This window comes from Lutra lutra, chromosome 11 (genome assembly GCF_902655055.1).
Source record: "Lutra lutra chromosome 11, mLutLut1.2, whole genome shotgun sequence".
Taxonomy (NCBI): Eukaryota; Metazoa; Chordata; class Mammalia; order Carnivora; family Mustelidae; genus Lutra; species Lutra lutra.
The window spans coordinates 27998222-28014508 of record NC_062288.1 but is presented as its reverse complement, the minus strand read 5'-3'; the positions used below and the strand labels follow the sequence as shown (position 1 = coordinate 28014508).

The 16287-nt window shown below is 35.8% G+C and overlaps 1 protein-coding gene across 1 annotated transcript in view; it reads left to right on the top strand.

Moving 5' to 3' along the window:
* SEMA3E (semaphorin 3E) overlaps positions 1-16287 on the top strand; it is a 253490-nt gene that overhangs the window by 213079 nt on the left and 24124 nt on the right. The window contains exons 7-14 of the mRNA XM_047695809.1: positions 723-865; positions 1903-2017; positions 2427-2496; positions 5333-5477; positions 7637-7859; positions 10944-11035; positions 13677-13718; positions 15403-15569. Coding sequence (XP_047551765.1) covers positions 723-865; positions 1903-2017; positions 2427-2496; positions 5333-5477; positions 7637-7859; positions 10944-11035; positions 13677-13718; positions 15403-15569 — 997 coding nt within the window. The remainder of the gene's footprint in view (positions 1-722; positions 866-1902; positions 2018-2426; positions 2497-5332; positions 5478-7636; positions 7860-10943; positions 11036-13676; positions 13719-15402; positions 15570-16287) is intronic.

The window sequence follows — 16287 nt, the reverse complement described above, 5'->3', positions numbered from 1 at the left end:
TGCATAATCATTATTGGTAGCATGTTTTCATTAAAGTATTTGACATAGTATATTAAGCAAGGGTTGTTCACTCCAATCCCTTAGACTACAAACACAAAGACTTAAAATATTCTTTTTTTTAATATTCTATTTATTTATTAGAGAGAGAGAGTACAAGTAGGGGGGACGCACAGAGAGAGAGAGAGGGAACAACAGACTCTCGACGGAGCAGGGAGTCCAACATGGGGCTCGACCCCAAGACCCTGGAATCATGACTTGAGCCGAAGGCAGACACTCAATGACTGAGCCACCCTGGCGCTCCTAAAATAAATTTTCTACCTTAAAACTAAAATGGTCTTCCATGAGCTGCACTGGTAGATAATCTATGAATTTGAAAAAGGGATAAACTTCTCTACTCAACTATTTTACATGTATTTATGTTGACTTTTTACATACATGGGAGGAAATTCATGCCTCTAATCTGTTCTTTGAATGCACTTTTAAGGTATGTTGTTTGACATTGGTTTTTCCTTTCTTGACTCTTATTTTCCATTTAAATTGTACTCCTAGATCTAAACAAAACTGTTGGTTTGCAAAGAGAGTGGAGATCTCTACATGACTTTACCGTTGATAGAAAAATCTCAAGGAAGAGCCTTTTTTGAAACTGAAGCATCCATGTGATATGCAATTTATTAGAATAACCTAGCATTTTACTTTTCTTCTACTTTTCTTTATATCTGTAGAGCCAAAATTTGTAGGTTCATATATGATTCCTGACAACGAAGATCGAGATGACAGCAAAGTGTATTTCTTTTTTACCGAGAAGGCCCTGGAGGCAGAGAGCAACGCACACGCAATTTACGCCAGAGTGGGGCGACTCTGTGTGGTGAGGACCGCCTTTCCCGTTCTGTGTGCTTATCTCCCGATTTACCTTCAGGTCTTGCTGATTGTATTGTAGGCTTTCTACTTGAAGATATTTTCTGGCATAAATAAATAAATAAATAATAAGGCAGATGTTCTAGGATTCTATAGGCTGCCTAACAGTATTTGCTACCTCATCTTTAGACTTAACATCTCCCTAAGGTTTAATCTTAGAAGAGCTGTGCCTTTTGTGTGATCTTCCTCATTTTCCAACCCCTACTAAGAAGAGCTAGTCTGTGGTTAGGCTGTACTTCTTCCCACACAGAAGTTTGAGCTCCCCTTTTAAAAATTAATTTAGCCAAGGTCTTTTTAGTTTCTTTAGTCCACATACTAAGTAATGTATGTTATGTTTCAACAGATCATTTGATTGATTCTGTAGAAAAAACATCTGTGGTTGGTTGGGTATTCAGATAGTCTGTTAGTGAATATTCAAAACCAACTGACGTAGCAATATATAGTGAGAGAATGCTAATAATATTGCAAATGTGAAGTTTGATATTTAGGAATAAATTTAAGAGGAAGTTTATATATACATATCTAAGTCCATGTATGTACATTTGTGTGTGTATATGTGTGCAAATAATATGTACGTACTCTTTATGTATGTATTTCAAACTGTTTTTTTTTTCTTTTAGAAAAAAAGAATGGTTGTTTTCTGTATCTCCAAGATAAGCAGATTGTTTATCATTAAAATAATAATAAAGTTTATTGTATTATAAAAGCCACTACTTTATATAGGATAGACCACTCTATTAATATTCTTTAATGTCTGGAAAGTATATTTAATGGCCCAGAGTGAAAGTATACTAACAAGGCCGAATGTGCAGGCCTCAAATAGTTTTTATGGGGAATTGCAGGTATGGTATTATTTGAGGATTCGGCTACACATTCCAGATTAAATTAAAAAATTGCAACTGTTCTCATCTACATGTTTAATAATACACAGTTTGTTGTGGTTAGAAGCCCTTTAGGTACTCACTCACCTGCTTTTCTTCATTGCAGAATGATGTAGGAGGACAGAGGATACTGGTGAATAAGTTCAGCACTTTCCTAAAAGCCAGACTGGTCTGCTCAGTACCAGGCATGAATGGAATTGACACCTATTTTGATGAATTAGGTAAATCTTCTTGAGAGAATTAAGTTGTGCTCTTTGATGTGCATTCCTCTCTCTACCCCTCTCTATCTCTAGCATGTATGGAAACTTGCTTCCCACAATGAGCAAGTTTCTCTTCTTCTCACTGGGGCCTGGTCTGCATGATGGGGTCAGGGGAGTTGCAGGAACAGGTGATCGTCTCCATAGCTGACAGTCAGCACCTCATTTCTTCCTTGTGGCCCAGCTCAGGGTCATCCTGAACAGCCAGGTGTTTCACTCTGTTGTGATTTGGTCATGGTCGTATGACTGTGTATGGAAATTGATGTCTTACATCTGCAATGGGTTCTAAGCTATTTTATGTCAATGTATTTTCTTTACTTTTTACCTGCAAAGAGGACTAAAAATACTCATCTAATGGTCTTTAATTTTCCAGAGGATATTTTCTTGCTGCACACCAGAGATCATAAGAACCCAGTAATATTTGGACTCTTTAACACTACCAGGTAAGAAATTCACAGGATCTATAAAAACATGATGAAGCAAAATATGCCTTACTCCTTCACTGTGTGTGTAAGTTGGAAATACTGTTGACCCATTGTCGCCGTTTATTATTTTATGTCACCAATTTCTCTTTATTCTCTTGTTTGCAATTGTTCTTTTACTTTTAAAGCCATGATCTCAGTTCAGATCTTTATTTGTTTCTGTTTGAAGCGCCTCAGGCTCCGTCTGTGCTCAGTATCCTAATCCCCTTCTGCTCTGACCTACAACAGAATGATTTGCTTCTCACGGTTTATAAGGTATTTGTTATGTGCTATAAAGGCTAGCATAATTCTTTTAATTGTCACATAGTTTTCCAAGTCACGTTTTCAAGGCTTTCTGTCAACTGTTAGCCACTCAGCTTTGGAAGTTTTCCTGTAAGATTATGACTTCACAGAATCTATTTCTAACTCATTAGGGTTCGTTCCATCACTATAATTTTATTTGCCCACTTGTTTTGCTTCAAATGGCTCTCTTCCAACACTGACTTTTATCAGTTCTCTAGTGCTGGTCGGTTGCCATCCGTAAGAAATATTCCTTGATACCTTAACCACAGAGCACTTTGCTCACTCCTTTACTCAGTTTACTCAGGTCCTGCTCCCATGTACCTTCATAGCAAACATGTATTTGTGATTTGCCTACCATGTTTTAAATTTAAATAAGTTGTTCAAGTTTAAGGCATATAATCTATTATTTTTCTCTTTAACATGTTTGTATTTTGCCCATCGAAGAGTGTTGGAAAAATATGAAATATCATTTCATATCCATGTGTCAGTGTATGAATGAAAAAATATCATTAAAATCCATTTTGGTTGAAAGTTTACATATATAATTTCCTGAGTGTGTCTTTCCAAATAGGAGAGAGTGGATATGAGATGCCTGGAATGAGAAATCAAGAATATTCCTTTGGGTGCCTGGGTGGCTCAGATGGTTAAGCATCTGACTCTTGACTTTGGCTAAGGTCATGATCTCAAGGTCTTGAGATAGAACCCGATGTTGGGCTCTGCTCTCAGTGCAGTTGGCTTGAGATTCTCTCCCTTCCTCTCTCCGTTCTTCTACTTTCCCTTGCACTTGTGCTTTCTCTCTCTCTCAAATAAATAATTCTTAAAAAAAAAAAAAGACTATGCCTCATAGCTCTTGAAAGGGATAGAATGATCAAGTTCCCTTCCTCTTTTGCATTGCACTGGACTTAAACTATTATAATCATGTTTACTTTGTTTGCTCAGGGTCTCTCCACAAAGCTTTTGTTTGTTTGTTTTTTCAGCAGATTTCTTATGCTCACTTTGAAAAAAATAATAAAGTTCTTTCAATAAATATTGTGCTATTTTAAGGAGACCTTTTCTTCAACAGAGAAACATGAAAACAATTTTGCTATCAGCTCGTCGTTGATGCAAAGGAAAGTAGTGAATGTAGATTAGTAGTTGTCACAGTCCACAGAAAATCCTTTTTTTTTTTTTAAACTTCATATTTATTCTTATGCTGGTGAAGAATTTATATACGTTGTGTTCTAAATTCCATGATTTTATATAACGAACAAAAGCTACGGGATCACCAGAATAGGTTTTCTGTGGGTTCGTATGGTCAGTTTATAAGCTACTTTCCTAAGTGTTAGCATAATGGATCTGTCTAGATTTCAAAGACAACACGTTATTTTCTTCCATAATTTCAATTTGACTGTTCAGTTTATACATAAATCTGTGGAAAAGGCTTCCCAGCTGTTACCTGACGTAAAGGTTGATATTTGTAGCGTGGTGATCAAAGGTTTATTGCCACTTTGGTTGGGAGACCATCTCTGGTTTTCTCACTATCACAGACATTTCCAATTGCTTCAAGGTGTGTTACAGAATGTGTGAGTTGATGTCCTAGGACAGGAACGTAACTGCTGTTCTACAGGTGTCTCTCTGCATAGGACCTTCTACATTTAAAAAGATCTGTACATTGTGCAGAGCACATTCCCAAACATTAATTATTTTGATTCTCACAGGAGACTGGGGACATGTTAGAATACATTCGCATCATGCAAAATTAAGGAAAGTGGTCAAATTTTTAAAACAAATCACTTTAAAATGTCCTTTCACAGAATCTTATCACAAATGCTTCCAGTAAAACTTGCCATTGTTAGTCATCATTGACTGTCTTTATCCTTTGCAAGTAGAACTTTAAAAAAAATTAATGTAGTTCAGCCCCGTCATCTTTCCACTCCGGTACCAGTTTCAGTGGCCTGGTGGTCCCTGGAGGATGGGATATACGGCAAGGCTATTGATGCCGCTGTGACCCCAAGGTAAAGAATGGAACAAAGCCCCAAAGTTTCATAAGACTTTAACTTGCTATTTGATCATATGCACTGAGAAATCAAATAAAATTTGAACAGATTTAGCAGTATTAACAGCATAATGATTGGGCAAACACTGTCTACTCTGAATATGAAACAACAGACAAGGAGACAAAGCTTAAAATTAATAATTCAGCTTGGGAATAAATCTTTTTAAATAGTCAGGCCCTATTTTCCTCATAAAAATATAAAAACACAATGTCAGATTAACAATAATGTGAGGTGACAGGTGTCCCGTTTTTAGTCTAACAATGTCATTTTCAGTTAATCGTAATAAGAAGATAAAGAAATGGTAAGTTTTAGAGTTCCAGTACTTGAAATATTGCAGTAGTTAATATTTCTAGAATATCCTCTATTTAAGAGATTGCAACTTTTTTATCCAAAAGACTTCTTTTCTCTGTACTCTGAGGTGTGTGACTAGTTGACTGCTAGTCAGTTCCAGAAGAGTAATTATCTATTTTTTTTTCCAGTAATATATTTAAAGGGCATGCAATATGTGTCTATCATATGTCCAGCATCAGGGCAGCCTTTAACGGACCGTACGCGCATAAGGAAGGACCTGAATACCACTGGTCACTCTATGAAGGAAGAGTCCCTTATCCAAGGCCTGGTTCTGTAAGTTTAGGCATTTAAAAAAGTATTCTTATTTTTTTAAAGGCTCTCTTAGTAATATTTTGTTCAGTGTTTAAGGTGCTTTACAAAACTTCCGTTAAGCAGTTAAGAAATTCTACACCCCAAAATAAAGAAATAACGGTAAAGAAATATCACTTCTTGTATCTGCTTGTATGCTTTTTATTTAATGAAAAAAATCTGTGATGGGTACATCTTAGCAACATTATAAAGTGTATATTATCATTGCTATTTTGGCTAAGTAACCTCAACTGAAATTGTATTTTTAAGATACTGGTGAACACAGAAACGTCCAATAAAAAGAGCGTCATCCTCCTCCATTTCTTCAGAAGAATGAGTGCCGCATGCAATTGAAAGGGGGAGAAAGTAACTAAGTAATTACATTGTAATATTTGAGTCAGCCTCTAAGTTCCCTAGGCCATACTTTCTCCTTACTTCTCACTTTAGCTTAACTGGAAGAAGCTTTTTCTCTGCCTCACCAGAGTACTTAGCATCTCATTCAACATCCTTGCTGACTCCTAGAAGAAAAATTCCAATACAAAAGTGCTATTAGAGTTCCAGAAGTTTTACCACTGGCCCCTGCACTCGTGCTGCCAAGATTCTCCCTAACAATCCACGCAAACTTTTGTACTTTTTACTTATACGTGTATCTAAAACCGATGATGACAATGACAATGATGATGATTTTGTATCGTGTATCCTGTGCACGACTAGGTTGGCAAAATGTAGGCTCATTGTGTGTGCTCATGGACCGTGGAGAACAGACATTTAACTTGTCATTCAAGTCAAAGTCTGCACTTCTTTGAGCAGCTGGTGAAAACCCATCACTGTGTTGATTCCACAAGTACTTGAAAGTCAAGTAGAAACCATTTTTGCAGAGCCAAAATCCAAAGTGGAAACAAACCTTACCTCCATTAACAAGTGTAAAGCTTTACCATTTCAATCATTCTCACTAGCTTAAAATTATTACTTCCAGTAAGACATAAAATATACTTTATTTCACTCTATTGATTGAAATTACAATTTAAATGGAGAAAACCCACTCCTGTGGCTTTGCTGGAAATGCTTCTTGAAACCACATGGTATTAAAGGAGATTTGGAGGAAGTGACTGGTTACTGAACTGTTTCCAGGCTGGTCCAGAATGTTTCCAATTATGTATCATGTAAGTACACTCCAGTGAAAACTTCAGGCCAAATTAAGAAATATGACCTGAATTTTAAAACAAACCATTAAAAATGCCCTCTTTGCAGAATCTGATTACTACACTACTGTATTTATACCCAAAAGTGGAAAATTCCTTATCAACATAACCATTGTAATTGCTGCTGATTCTGGAGGGAAATATGCAAAACGAAAGAGTACTTAATAACAAGCATGAATCAACACAGTTAAAGGTATTCCAAGAAGTAACTGAGATGCTATTGAACATTTATTTTTTGAGTCAGTGATTTAAGAATTCAGGCATGTTATTGCAAATATTTCTCATTTTCTCAATTTATTGTGTTGAATCCATATAGAAATAATATAAATTCATACAGATTACAGTAGAACAGAGAGGGTTTTTTTTTTCCTCAATTAACACGGACAGAATTTGAATAGCTTTCTTTGTTACTGCACTAGAATTCTATAGTCAGTGAGTCCACTGGAACCATCACATTATTATTTTAGTCTTAGTAATGGGAAAGCTATTCAGTGCAGTTGTGATCCTTAATCCTGGGTGGGGGATTTAACACAACAAAGAGGCTTTTTGTTTTGCTATGAAAATACATTGTTTACCTTCAGGAGTTAATTTCCACTGTGAAAAAATAAATTTCAGAAAATGGGGGAAATAATAACAATATTTATGGTGATACATATTTTTACCACCTTTGAATTGTACCATTATCATTTAGTACCTCATTTTTCAAAGTTTTTGCTAACTTCTGTGTTTTTCTAGAGCTGCATGTTTGGAATGATTCGGTCTTTCTCTGCAATCTTTAATGCAGATTTTATTTTTCTAATGAAGAATTTGTGGTCACTAAATATTTCTAACTGCAGTCAATTAATTGAACACGTCCATTTTCCGATAGCTTTCATAATTGATAATAAATGTGCTCCTTAGATATAAGGCAAAAAAACCCTATCTTACCTATTTGCATTTCAGTGTGCCAGCAAAGTGAATGGCGGGAGATACGGAACCACCAAAGACTACCCCGATGATGCCATTCGATTTGCAAGAAGCCATCCACTTATGTACCAGCCCATAAAACCTGCCCATAAAAAACCAATCCTGGTAAAAACAGATGGAAGATATAACCTGAAACAAATAGCAGTGGATAGAGTGGAAGCCGAGGATGGTCAATACGATGTCTTGTTCATTGGGACAGGTAAAGAGGTTACAAAGTACTAAGGCATGTCTGTGGAATCTTAAAATCAATAACATTATTAGTATTTTAAAAAAGTATCAACAAATCTTCTGTTAATCCGTTAACCCGTTTGAACACTGCTTATTCGCTGCAACGGAAGAGAGGATTTGGGGCAGTTACAGCGCATAATTTCTGATACACAGTCAATACTCAGTATCTTTGGAAAAAGTGACTAAGTGGAGGATTGAGTAATTGATGTTAATTAACAACACTGGTTCCAAGCAGAGCTTCTCACAGAGGAAGGAGCCCACCATAGCAAGGATGGCTATGCTGTCTGTCCCCCAGGTCCATTACCACCTTTGGCTGTTCAGTAAGATCTCAAGGCTCTTAACCACTTGGACAATAGCTTCACCTAAATCTGTAATCACAACAGTGCTTATCAGGCCCCATCAGAATCAACCATTTGTACCAAACAGGCCAAGTGTTAGTCATAATGGAGATTAGCTTTTGGAGCAGAGCTATAATATCCTGCATTAATGAAACAAAATAATATATATGCTAAAAAGTGAAATTTTCAAATAAATCTACAACTTCACTTAATTCCATACCTTAGATCTAGCTTGTGGAAGAGAATGTGGAATCTTTTAGCATCTGGGTAATACATGACAAATTCTATCAAGTACTTTAAAATCCTATAGCCATTTAAAAAGCCTTTTAAATCATTTCTTTCTTTTTTTCGTATGCATGATAGTCATTGCTACTCCAGTTGCTCTTTAGAGGAGGAAGTTTCCTACCATACATAACCTCAGTCATGGACATAATTCTGCAGAGACATCGCAGAGACCCTGCTCAGGAACTGGGATATAATATCAACACTGGTGCTTCAGCCTTTCCATTCATACTTTTTGAAAAAGCAAAGATTTAAGTGAGGAAACATTCATCTGATTTGCAGAGATTGATCTCTGGTGTAGGCTATATTTTATCCTTATTTTAGGAGGTTCATGTTAATAATATGCTCTGCACTGTGGATTCAAGATTAACAAAGCATCACATTTCTTTAACAAACTTAAAAGTACTTGGCCATGCATAAATTCACTCATAATGACATCTAGTAGAGCTTTTTTTTTTTTAACTTCCATAAGCAAGAATAATATTTGATAGGAGGGAGCATGGGAGAAAGTATGTTATTTTTAAATGTCCTGGAAAGGAGCAGTCATACACAGTCTATCAGTTCAAGACTGTTTTTGGAAATACTCTTTCATTAGATTGACCAAAACTGTTTGAAAGAATTCCAGAAACATCAGGTATATACTTATGCTATCATGCAAATGATGTTTAACTCAGAGATATCATTGTATTGAGCCACAGCTCTACAGCACAAAAGAACCTATTTGATGAAAGTGTGATAAGTACAATATTGGAAAAACCCACAAACGAGAGTTATTTTTCCACGCGTGCTTTAATACTCTGCATGTGTGTGTGTGTGTGTGTGTGTGTGTGTGTGTGTTTATAAAATGCTATATATAGGGAGAGAACATCCTTACTGCAAATCACTAGTTGGAAATTAATAATTTGAATTTCATCTTTGCTTTTTGCTTGATATAATAATTGAATAATAAAAAATGTATTATGTGTTCTCAGCTTAAAAAATTATAGTTTATATTCCTTTTCATGTACTATCCAGGTAACTCTTACTAGTTTTATTTTATTTTGTTTTTAAGATTTTATTTATTTATTTGACAGACAGAGATCACAAGCAGGCAGAGAGGCAGGCAGAGAGAGAAGGAAGCAGGCTCCCTGCTGAGCAGAGCCAGATGTGGGGCTCGATCCGAGAACCCTGAGATCATGACCTGAGCTGAAGGCAGAGGCTTAACCCACTGAGCCACCCAGGCGTCCCTTTACTAGTTTTATTTTAAACAAATTTCATTAACCCAACCACAAAATTTGATAATTTTTTAACAAATTAGTTAAATACCATATAATTATTGGATCATTACCTCCAAAGTGCTTATTTTTTCTGAGCTGTTTATAGCACTACATTAAATTATTCTTACAGGCAAATTAGTGTCTTATTAAATTTTTTATTGAAAAGACCAAGCTCAGCATGTCAGATATAATAAAAATTAGGTGGAATTTTAAATTATGAATTTAAATTTATAAAGCTATTGATAATTATAGAAACTAAATGGTTAGTGCAAGAGTACTTATTCTGTTCTCTCAATAGTATGTACTTGAAATTTTTCTTATTAAAAATGTGTGTATGTATATATCATGATATCAAATATTGTGTATACATTAATATTTTTAAAATTTTTTTTATTTTTTTATTAACATATAATGTATTATTAGCCCCAGAACGACAGGTCTGTGAATCACCAGGTTTACACACTTCACAGGACTCACAATAGCACATACCTTCCCTAGTGTCCATAACCCAACCACCCTTTCTCTAACTGCCTCCCCCTGGCAACCCTCAGTTTGTTTTGTGAGATTAATAGTGTCTTATGGTTTGTCTCCCTCCTGATCCCATCTTGTTTCATTTATTCTTTTCCTACCCCCCAAGCCCCCCACGTTGCATCTCCACTTTCTCATATCAGGGGAATCATATGATAGTTGTCTTTCTCCAATTGACTTATTTCGCTAAGCATAATACACTCTAGTTCCATCCATGTCGTCACAAATGGCAAGATTTCATTTCTTTTGATGGCTGCATAGTATTCCATTGTATATATATAACACATCTTCTTTACCCATTCATCTGTTGATGGACATCTAGTTTCTTTCCATAGTTTGGCTATTGTATATATTAATACATTATGATTTCTCAATCTTTGATTGAATTCTGAATCAAATTATTTGAAAAACAATTACATTTTATTTGGTCTTATATTTTAGCCAATCATATAAAGTTATATTTTGCTAATTGAAAATATGAATATGTAAGTATGTAAGTAGTCATATTGTTTTAGCCAGTGATGATTAAATGTTTCATGCATCTAAATCTCAAAGCGTATTCAAATTCATAGTCCCCACATGGTTTTTAATTGTTCTGAAAACCAGATTGTGACAACCTTCTGGTTTATCTTTTCTTTTCCTTTCTTACAGATAATGGAATTGTTCTGAAAGTAATCACAATTTATAACCAAGAGACAGAGTCAATGGAAGAAGTAATTCTAGAAGAACTTCAGATATTCAAGGTACTTTTTATAAGAAGGAAAAGGAAATAGCCAACATTTATGTATTACAGACAATTGCAAATGAGTTGTAAATAGGAAAGATGTTAGGTCAGTTTTTTTTCTAAAGTGTAGGTTGTGAATTCAGAATGAATTTGAAGTGAAGAATGGTTTAAAATCTATTTGATTATTGCAGACTATTCAAATGAGAAGGCCAGTATTTGCCCAACCAGCATGAAAAGAATTTCAGTATATGAACTATGACTTAAAGAAATAACACATACCACATACAAATTCCAGAATCATTATTACAAAGTCTCATTTTACCAATGTACTACCAACCTAAACAATTAAAGCAAAACAGTAGATTTCATATTGTGGACATTGTGATGAGTATATTGCTTTTTTTCATAACATATCAATTACCACAAAGAAATTAGTAAAAAAACTAAAAAATGATAATGCAAAGGTTAGACATGACAATTGTATGTATGTATATACGCACACGCACACACACAGACTCAAGTGTCAGTATTTTTGATAGATATGGTTTTTAAAATCACTATGAGGTGCTCCTGAGTGTCTTAGTGGGTTAAAGCCTCTGCCTTCAGATCAGGTCATGATCCCCGGGTCCTAGGATCGATCCCCATATCGGGCTCTCTGCTCAGTAGGGAGCCTGTTTCCCTCTCAGTCTCTCTGCCTGTGTCTCTGCCAACTTGTGATCTCTGTCTGCCAAATAAATAAATAAATAAACTCTTTTAAAAAATAAATTAAAAAAAAAAATCACCATGAACACCACATTAGTGAATACTGGCGAGTACTCCTAGGGGACATACAGGGTTAGGTTCCTGTGAGTTTCTAGTCATGTTTTTGTCAACTGGTCAATATATAATGTTGTTCTCAGTGTGTTTTTATTGGAAGACACCTTATTTACTGTATATTTTTGATTAACTCACATGGAGCTCATGGGCCACAGCACTATAACGTGTACACGAACAGAGTTACTTAACCTGTGTATTTTCCCGTAATACACATCACAGCCCTTTTGAAGCTTTGAAATACGAGAGAGCACTTCAGCACTTTGCTTAGAGGCCATTTTAAACATCAAAATTGCCGGTAAAAAGCACAAAAATATGAAAAACCATGGCATTAAATAGACCATGAAAAGGACACTTGTTTCGAATGGGAAAGCTGAAACAAGAAGGCAGAGTGTCACCTTCATTGATCTCAGCTGGGGTTATACTTGTCAGGCAGCCAAAATTTATTGCCTCTTGATGCCTGCTCGTGTTCACGAATGACCCCAGAGCACTGTAAAAATTAATATTGGGGTTACAAATAAATTTTAGCAAGTAAGCAAATTTGTTTTTAAAAAAGGCTGCAAATTATTAAGATTGTGCAGGTTTGTAATGGATACACGGGCAAATATGTTTATTGGTGAAAAACAGTTCATTTCACCTTGGCTGTCCTGGAGATTACATTGCCCGTCGACGCACCAAGGATAAGCATGTTCTATCTCAACCAGAGCAGCTATGTTTTTGTTTATCTTGCATATTGGATTTCTGTGTCAGATTTCATTTCACTTCAGGGACCATAGCTCCCCTGTGAGGAGCACCTGCCACAGTGTTTTGTTCTTATCAACCCTAAGAAGCATTGTCACCTGAATGAATAAATGAGGGCATCCGTGCCTGCCTAAAGCATTCTGTAGTTTAAAATATTGACACAGGGGATTAGATTTTCTCTTTCAAAAAATAATTCTTTGAAGGATAATCATCCACTGAGCGGATCCCACCTGCCTGTTGCTTGTCTCCTGGCAGAAACCACCTGAGTTTGTGGTGCTCATTTGAGACACGTTAGTCTTAATCACCAGCCCTGTAATAACACACAGGCTCTCAAAGCTGTGTTATAGATCATCTTTTCCTCTGTTGCATTTCAAAGACAATGAACTTATTCATCTTGCTCAAAGCAACCTGGGCTCATATTGATTGACTGTGATAACTCTAACAGAAAAAGTATTTTGTTAGGCCTGGATTTAAGTAATTAAAGTCACATGGTTTGTTAACAGTATCATCTATTCAGAGACAACTGTTTCACTTCTAATGGTTCTAATACTTCATAAGAAAGAACACTGTGACTCTGCTATTTATTAAAGATACTTGAGTTTCCAAAACTTGAGTAATATGCAAATTCAAATACAAAAATTACATTTCAGAAACAAATGGTGAGCTATTTAGATTATCCACTACTTTTTCCATCTTACATATCTAACCTATTCCATTAAAAAGAGTTTTTAAAAGAAAGCTGTATTTTATTTTATTTTAAAGATTTTATTTATTTGACAGACAGCGATCACAAGTAGGCAGAGAGGCAGGCAGAGAGAGAAGAGGAAGCAGGCTCCCTGCTGAGCAGAGAGCACGATGCAGGGCCCAATCCCAGGACCCTGGGATCATGACCCAAGCTGAAGGCAGAGGCTTTAACCCACTGAGCCACCCAGGTGCCCAAGAAAGCTATATTTTAATGTAATTATAAGTTCCTATTGATTTGCTAAAATGAAAGCTATAGGCTAGCATAGAACTAGTCACATATCTAATATGAGCTCAGATGATTTGCAACCATATTAAAGTATGTTTCTGTATTTCTTTAAAAGCTTAAACTTTTTTTTTTTCAGGACCCAGTTCCTATTATTTCTATGGAGATTTCTTCAAAGAGAGTAAGTTTGTGTGTATGTGCAAGTGTACTTGTGTGTATATGGGAGTCATGGTCAATGATAAAGAGCAGAAGTACACGTGCTTAAAGATGAATAAGTTACAGTTTTACTCTGATAAAAATAGTGATTTACATGTAATGGATTTCTTTTTCTATTATTGGAAGAAGGTAGGTAAGAGTAGATTTACTTCTATAATCATGATAGGATGCTCTTCTATAAGAGCAGAAGAGCCTTTACAAAAAAGAGCTCTTGCAAAAATAACGGTAAATGATGGTAATACAAAAAAGTGTGCAGTGAAACACAAACCTCCTCTCCACTTTACTAGAACCAGTTTCTGGTGCAAATTTCCCCAGAAAAAGTTGTTGCATATATTACCTCAAATGTATTTGTAAGTGACCATTTATGTCTAGGCAAACAGGAACTTGTAATGTTAATTGTTCTGCTACTTACTGTTTTTACTTAACAATGTATCTTACAGTTTATTCCCTCATTCTGTGTATATATCTGTATCAGTGTTTTAAATGTTGCATGTTAGTGTGCACTAATGATGGGAATGCAAATTTGTGCAGCCAATATGGAAAACATTAGAGAGTTTCCTGAATGTATTAAAAATAGAACATATGATTAAGCAATTTCATTTCTGGGTGATTTTCCAAAGGAAACAAAACACTAACTCTGAAAGGCATCTGTACCCACATTTATTGTGGCATTATTTGCAATGGCCAAGACATGGAAACAACCTAAGTGCCCATCAGTAGATAAATGGATAGGGATAATGTGGCATATATGTACAATGGCATATCATTCAGCCACAAAAAGGAAGAAAATCCTTCCATATGTGACAGCATGGGTGGACCTTAAGAGCATTATACTAAGTGAAATAAGAAAAGGCAAATACCATATAAACTCACTGATAAGTGAAATTAAAACTAACACCACAAAAAAATGAGGGGTTTGTTTGTTTGTTTGTTTGTTTTGTTTTGTTTTTTAATGGAGAACAGTTTGGTAGTTGCCAGACGCAAGGGATGGGAGGTGGGCAAAATGGGTGGACGGGATCAAAAGGTACAAACTTCAGTTATAGAGGAAGACCTCGGAATGTAATATATGGCATAGTGATTATAGTTAATGAAACCCTAATGTATATTTGAAAGTTGCTAAGACAACACATCTTAAAAGTTTTCATCACACGAAAAACAATTCTACCTATACGGTGTTGAATGTTAGACTCACTGTGATCATTTCACAATACATACAGATATTGAATCCGTATATCATACGCTTGAAACTAATAAGGTATTACTTGTCAGTTACGTCTCACTTTTAAAAATGCAACAAAAATAACAAGAGACCATTTACTTACTCTGTTATTGGACAACCCTAAATGTCTTTTAAAAAGACCTACAGTGTTAAATGATGAAAGAGGCTTTCTATTTAAATAACAAAAGAACAGTCAACTTCTTGAGAGTTTGTCAAGCTCACTCTAGCAATTTTGTTTACGGGAGTCCAGGTCTATACATGTATTTCGGATCTTAAAGAACTGAAAAGTACCAGTGTTTTGTTACCTCTCCTGAGTAGCTGCAGTAATTCAAATTCAAAACTTCACTGAAGTGAACGTGTATAAATGTGAAATTCACTGAGAGTTCCGTCCATTTCTGCTAGCGGCCTCTCTGTTGTTTGATGTCTCTAGCAACAGCTGTATATTGGATCGGCTTCTGCTGTGGCCCAAGTCAGATTCCATCAGTGCGACATGTACGGAAGTGCTTGTGCTGATTGCTGCCTGGCTCGAGACCCTTACTGTGCCTGGGATGGCATATCCTGTTCCCGGTATTACCCGACAGGCACCCATGCAAAGAGGTGAGAGGCCTCAATGTGGTCATTCCCTGCTTTAGAAAAGCCATAACACTTTGTCAAATATCTTTTTTTCTGCACTCATCCCATGAAAATAACCACATTAGTTTTGTTTAAGTAAGCCCTCGTAGTCATACTTTGTTCATAATATAAGCTCTGAAAGTTGAATTTTCCCTGAAAATAACTCCTCTCAATTACTGTGTAGAGATTGGAGTTTTTATTGGGTTCTTATATATTTTATTTTTTTTAACCCATGTTTGAATCAACTCTTCCCCCTCCTGACACTTGTATTGCAAGACATGAAACCAGTTTAGATAAAATTAAAATGTGGAAATGGCAAGCCACCACACATGAGGGATTCAAAGACTTGAAAGAAAAATAAATAAATTCTGAAATACATCCTGCATTTGCCCCATGTCCTCTCAACCAGCTGGTCTTCATTTATTTCATTTTGAAAGTGAATATTTTAACTCCTAGGCAAATGTATGATCTGTATAATTAATGAAACGTGTGATTTAATTCAACACAAATGAAAGGCACTTAGAGACCTCCAAACTCTGATGTGTACAATTCAGCGAGGTCGTTGCCACTTGTAAGAGAAGGTAGATCTTGGGATTCTTTGAAAAGAAGATCTTGAGGTCTAGAAAGTATTTTGAAGGATGGAGATATTTCTTTGCTCAAGTTATATGAAATTGTGTGTTCTTTGCGGGGAAACATAAAGGAA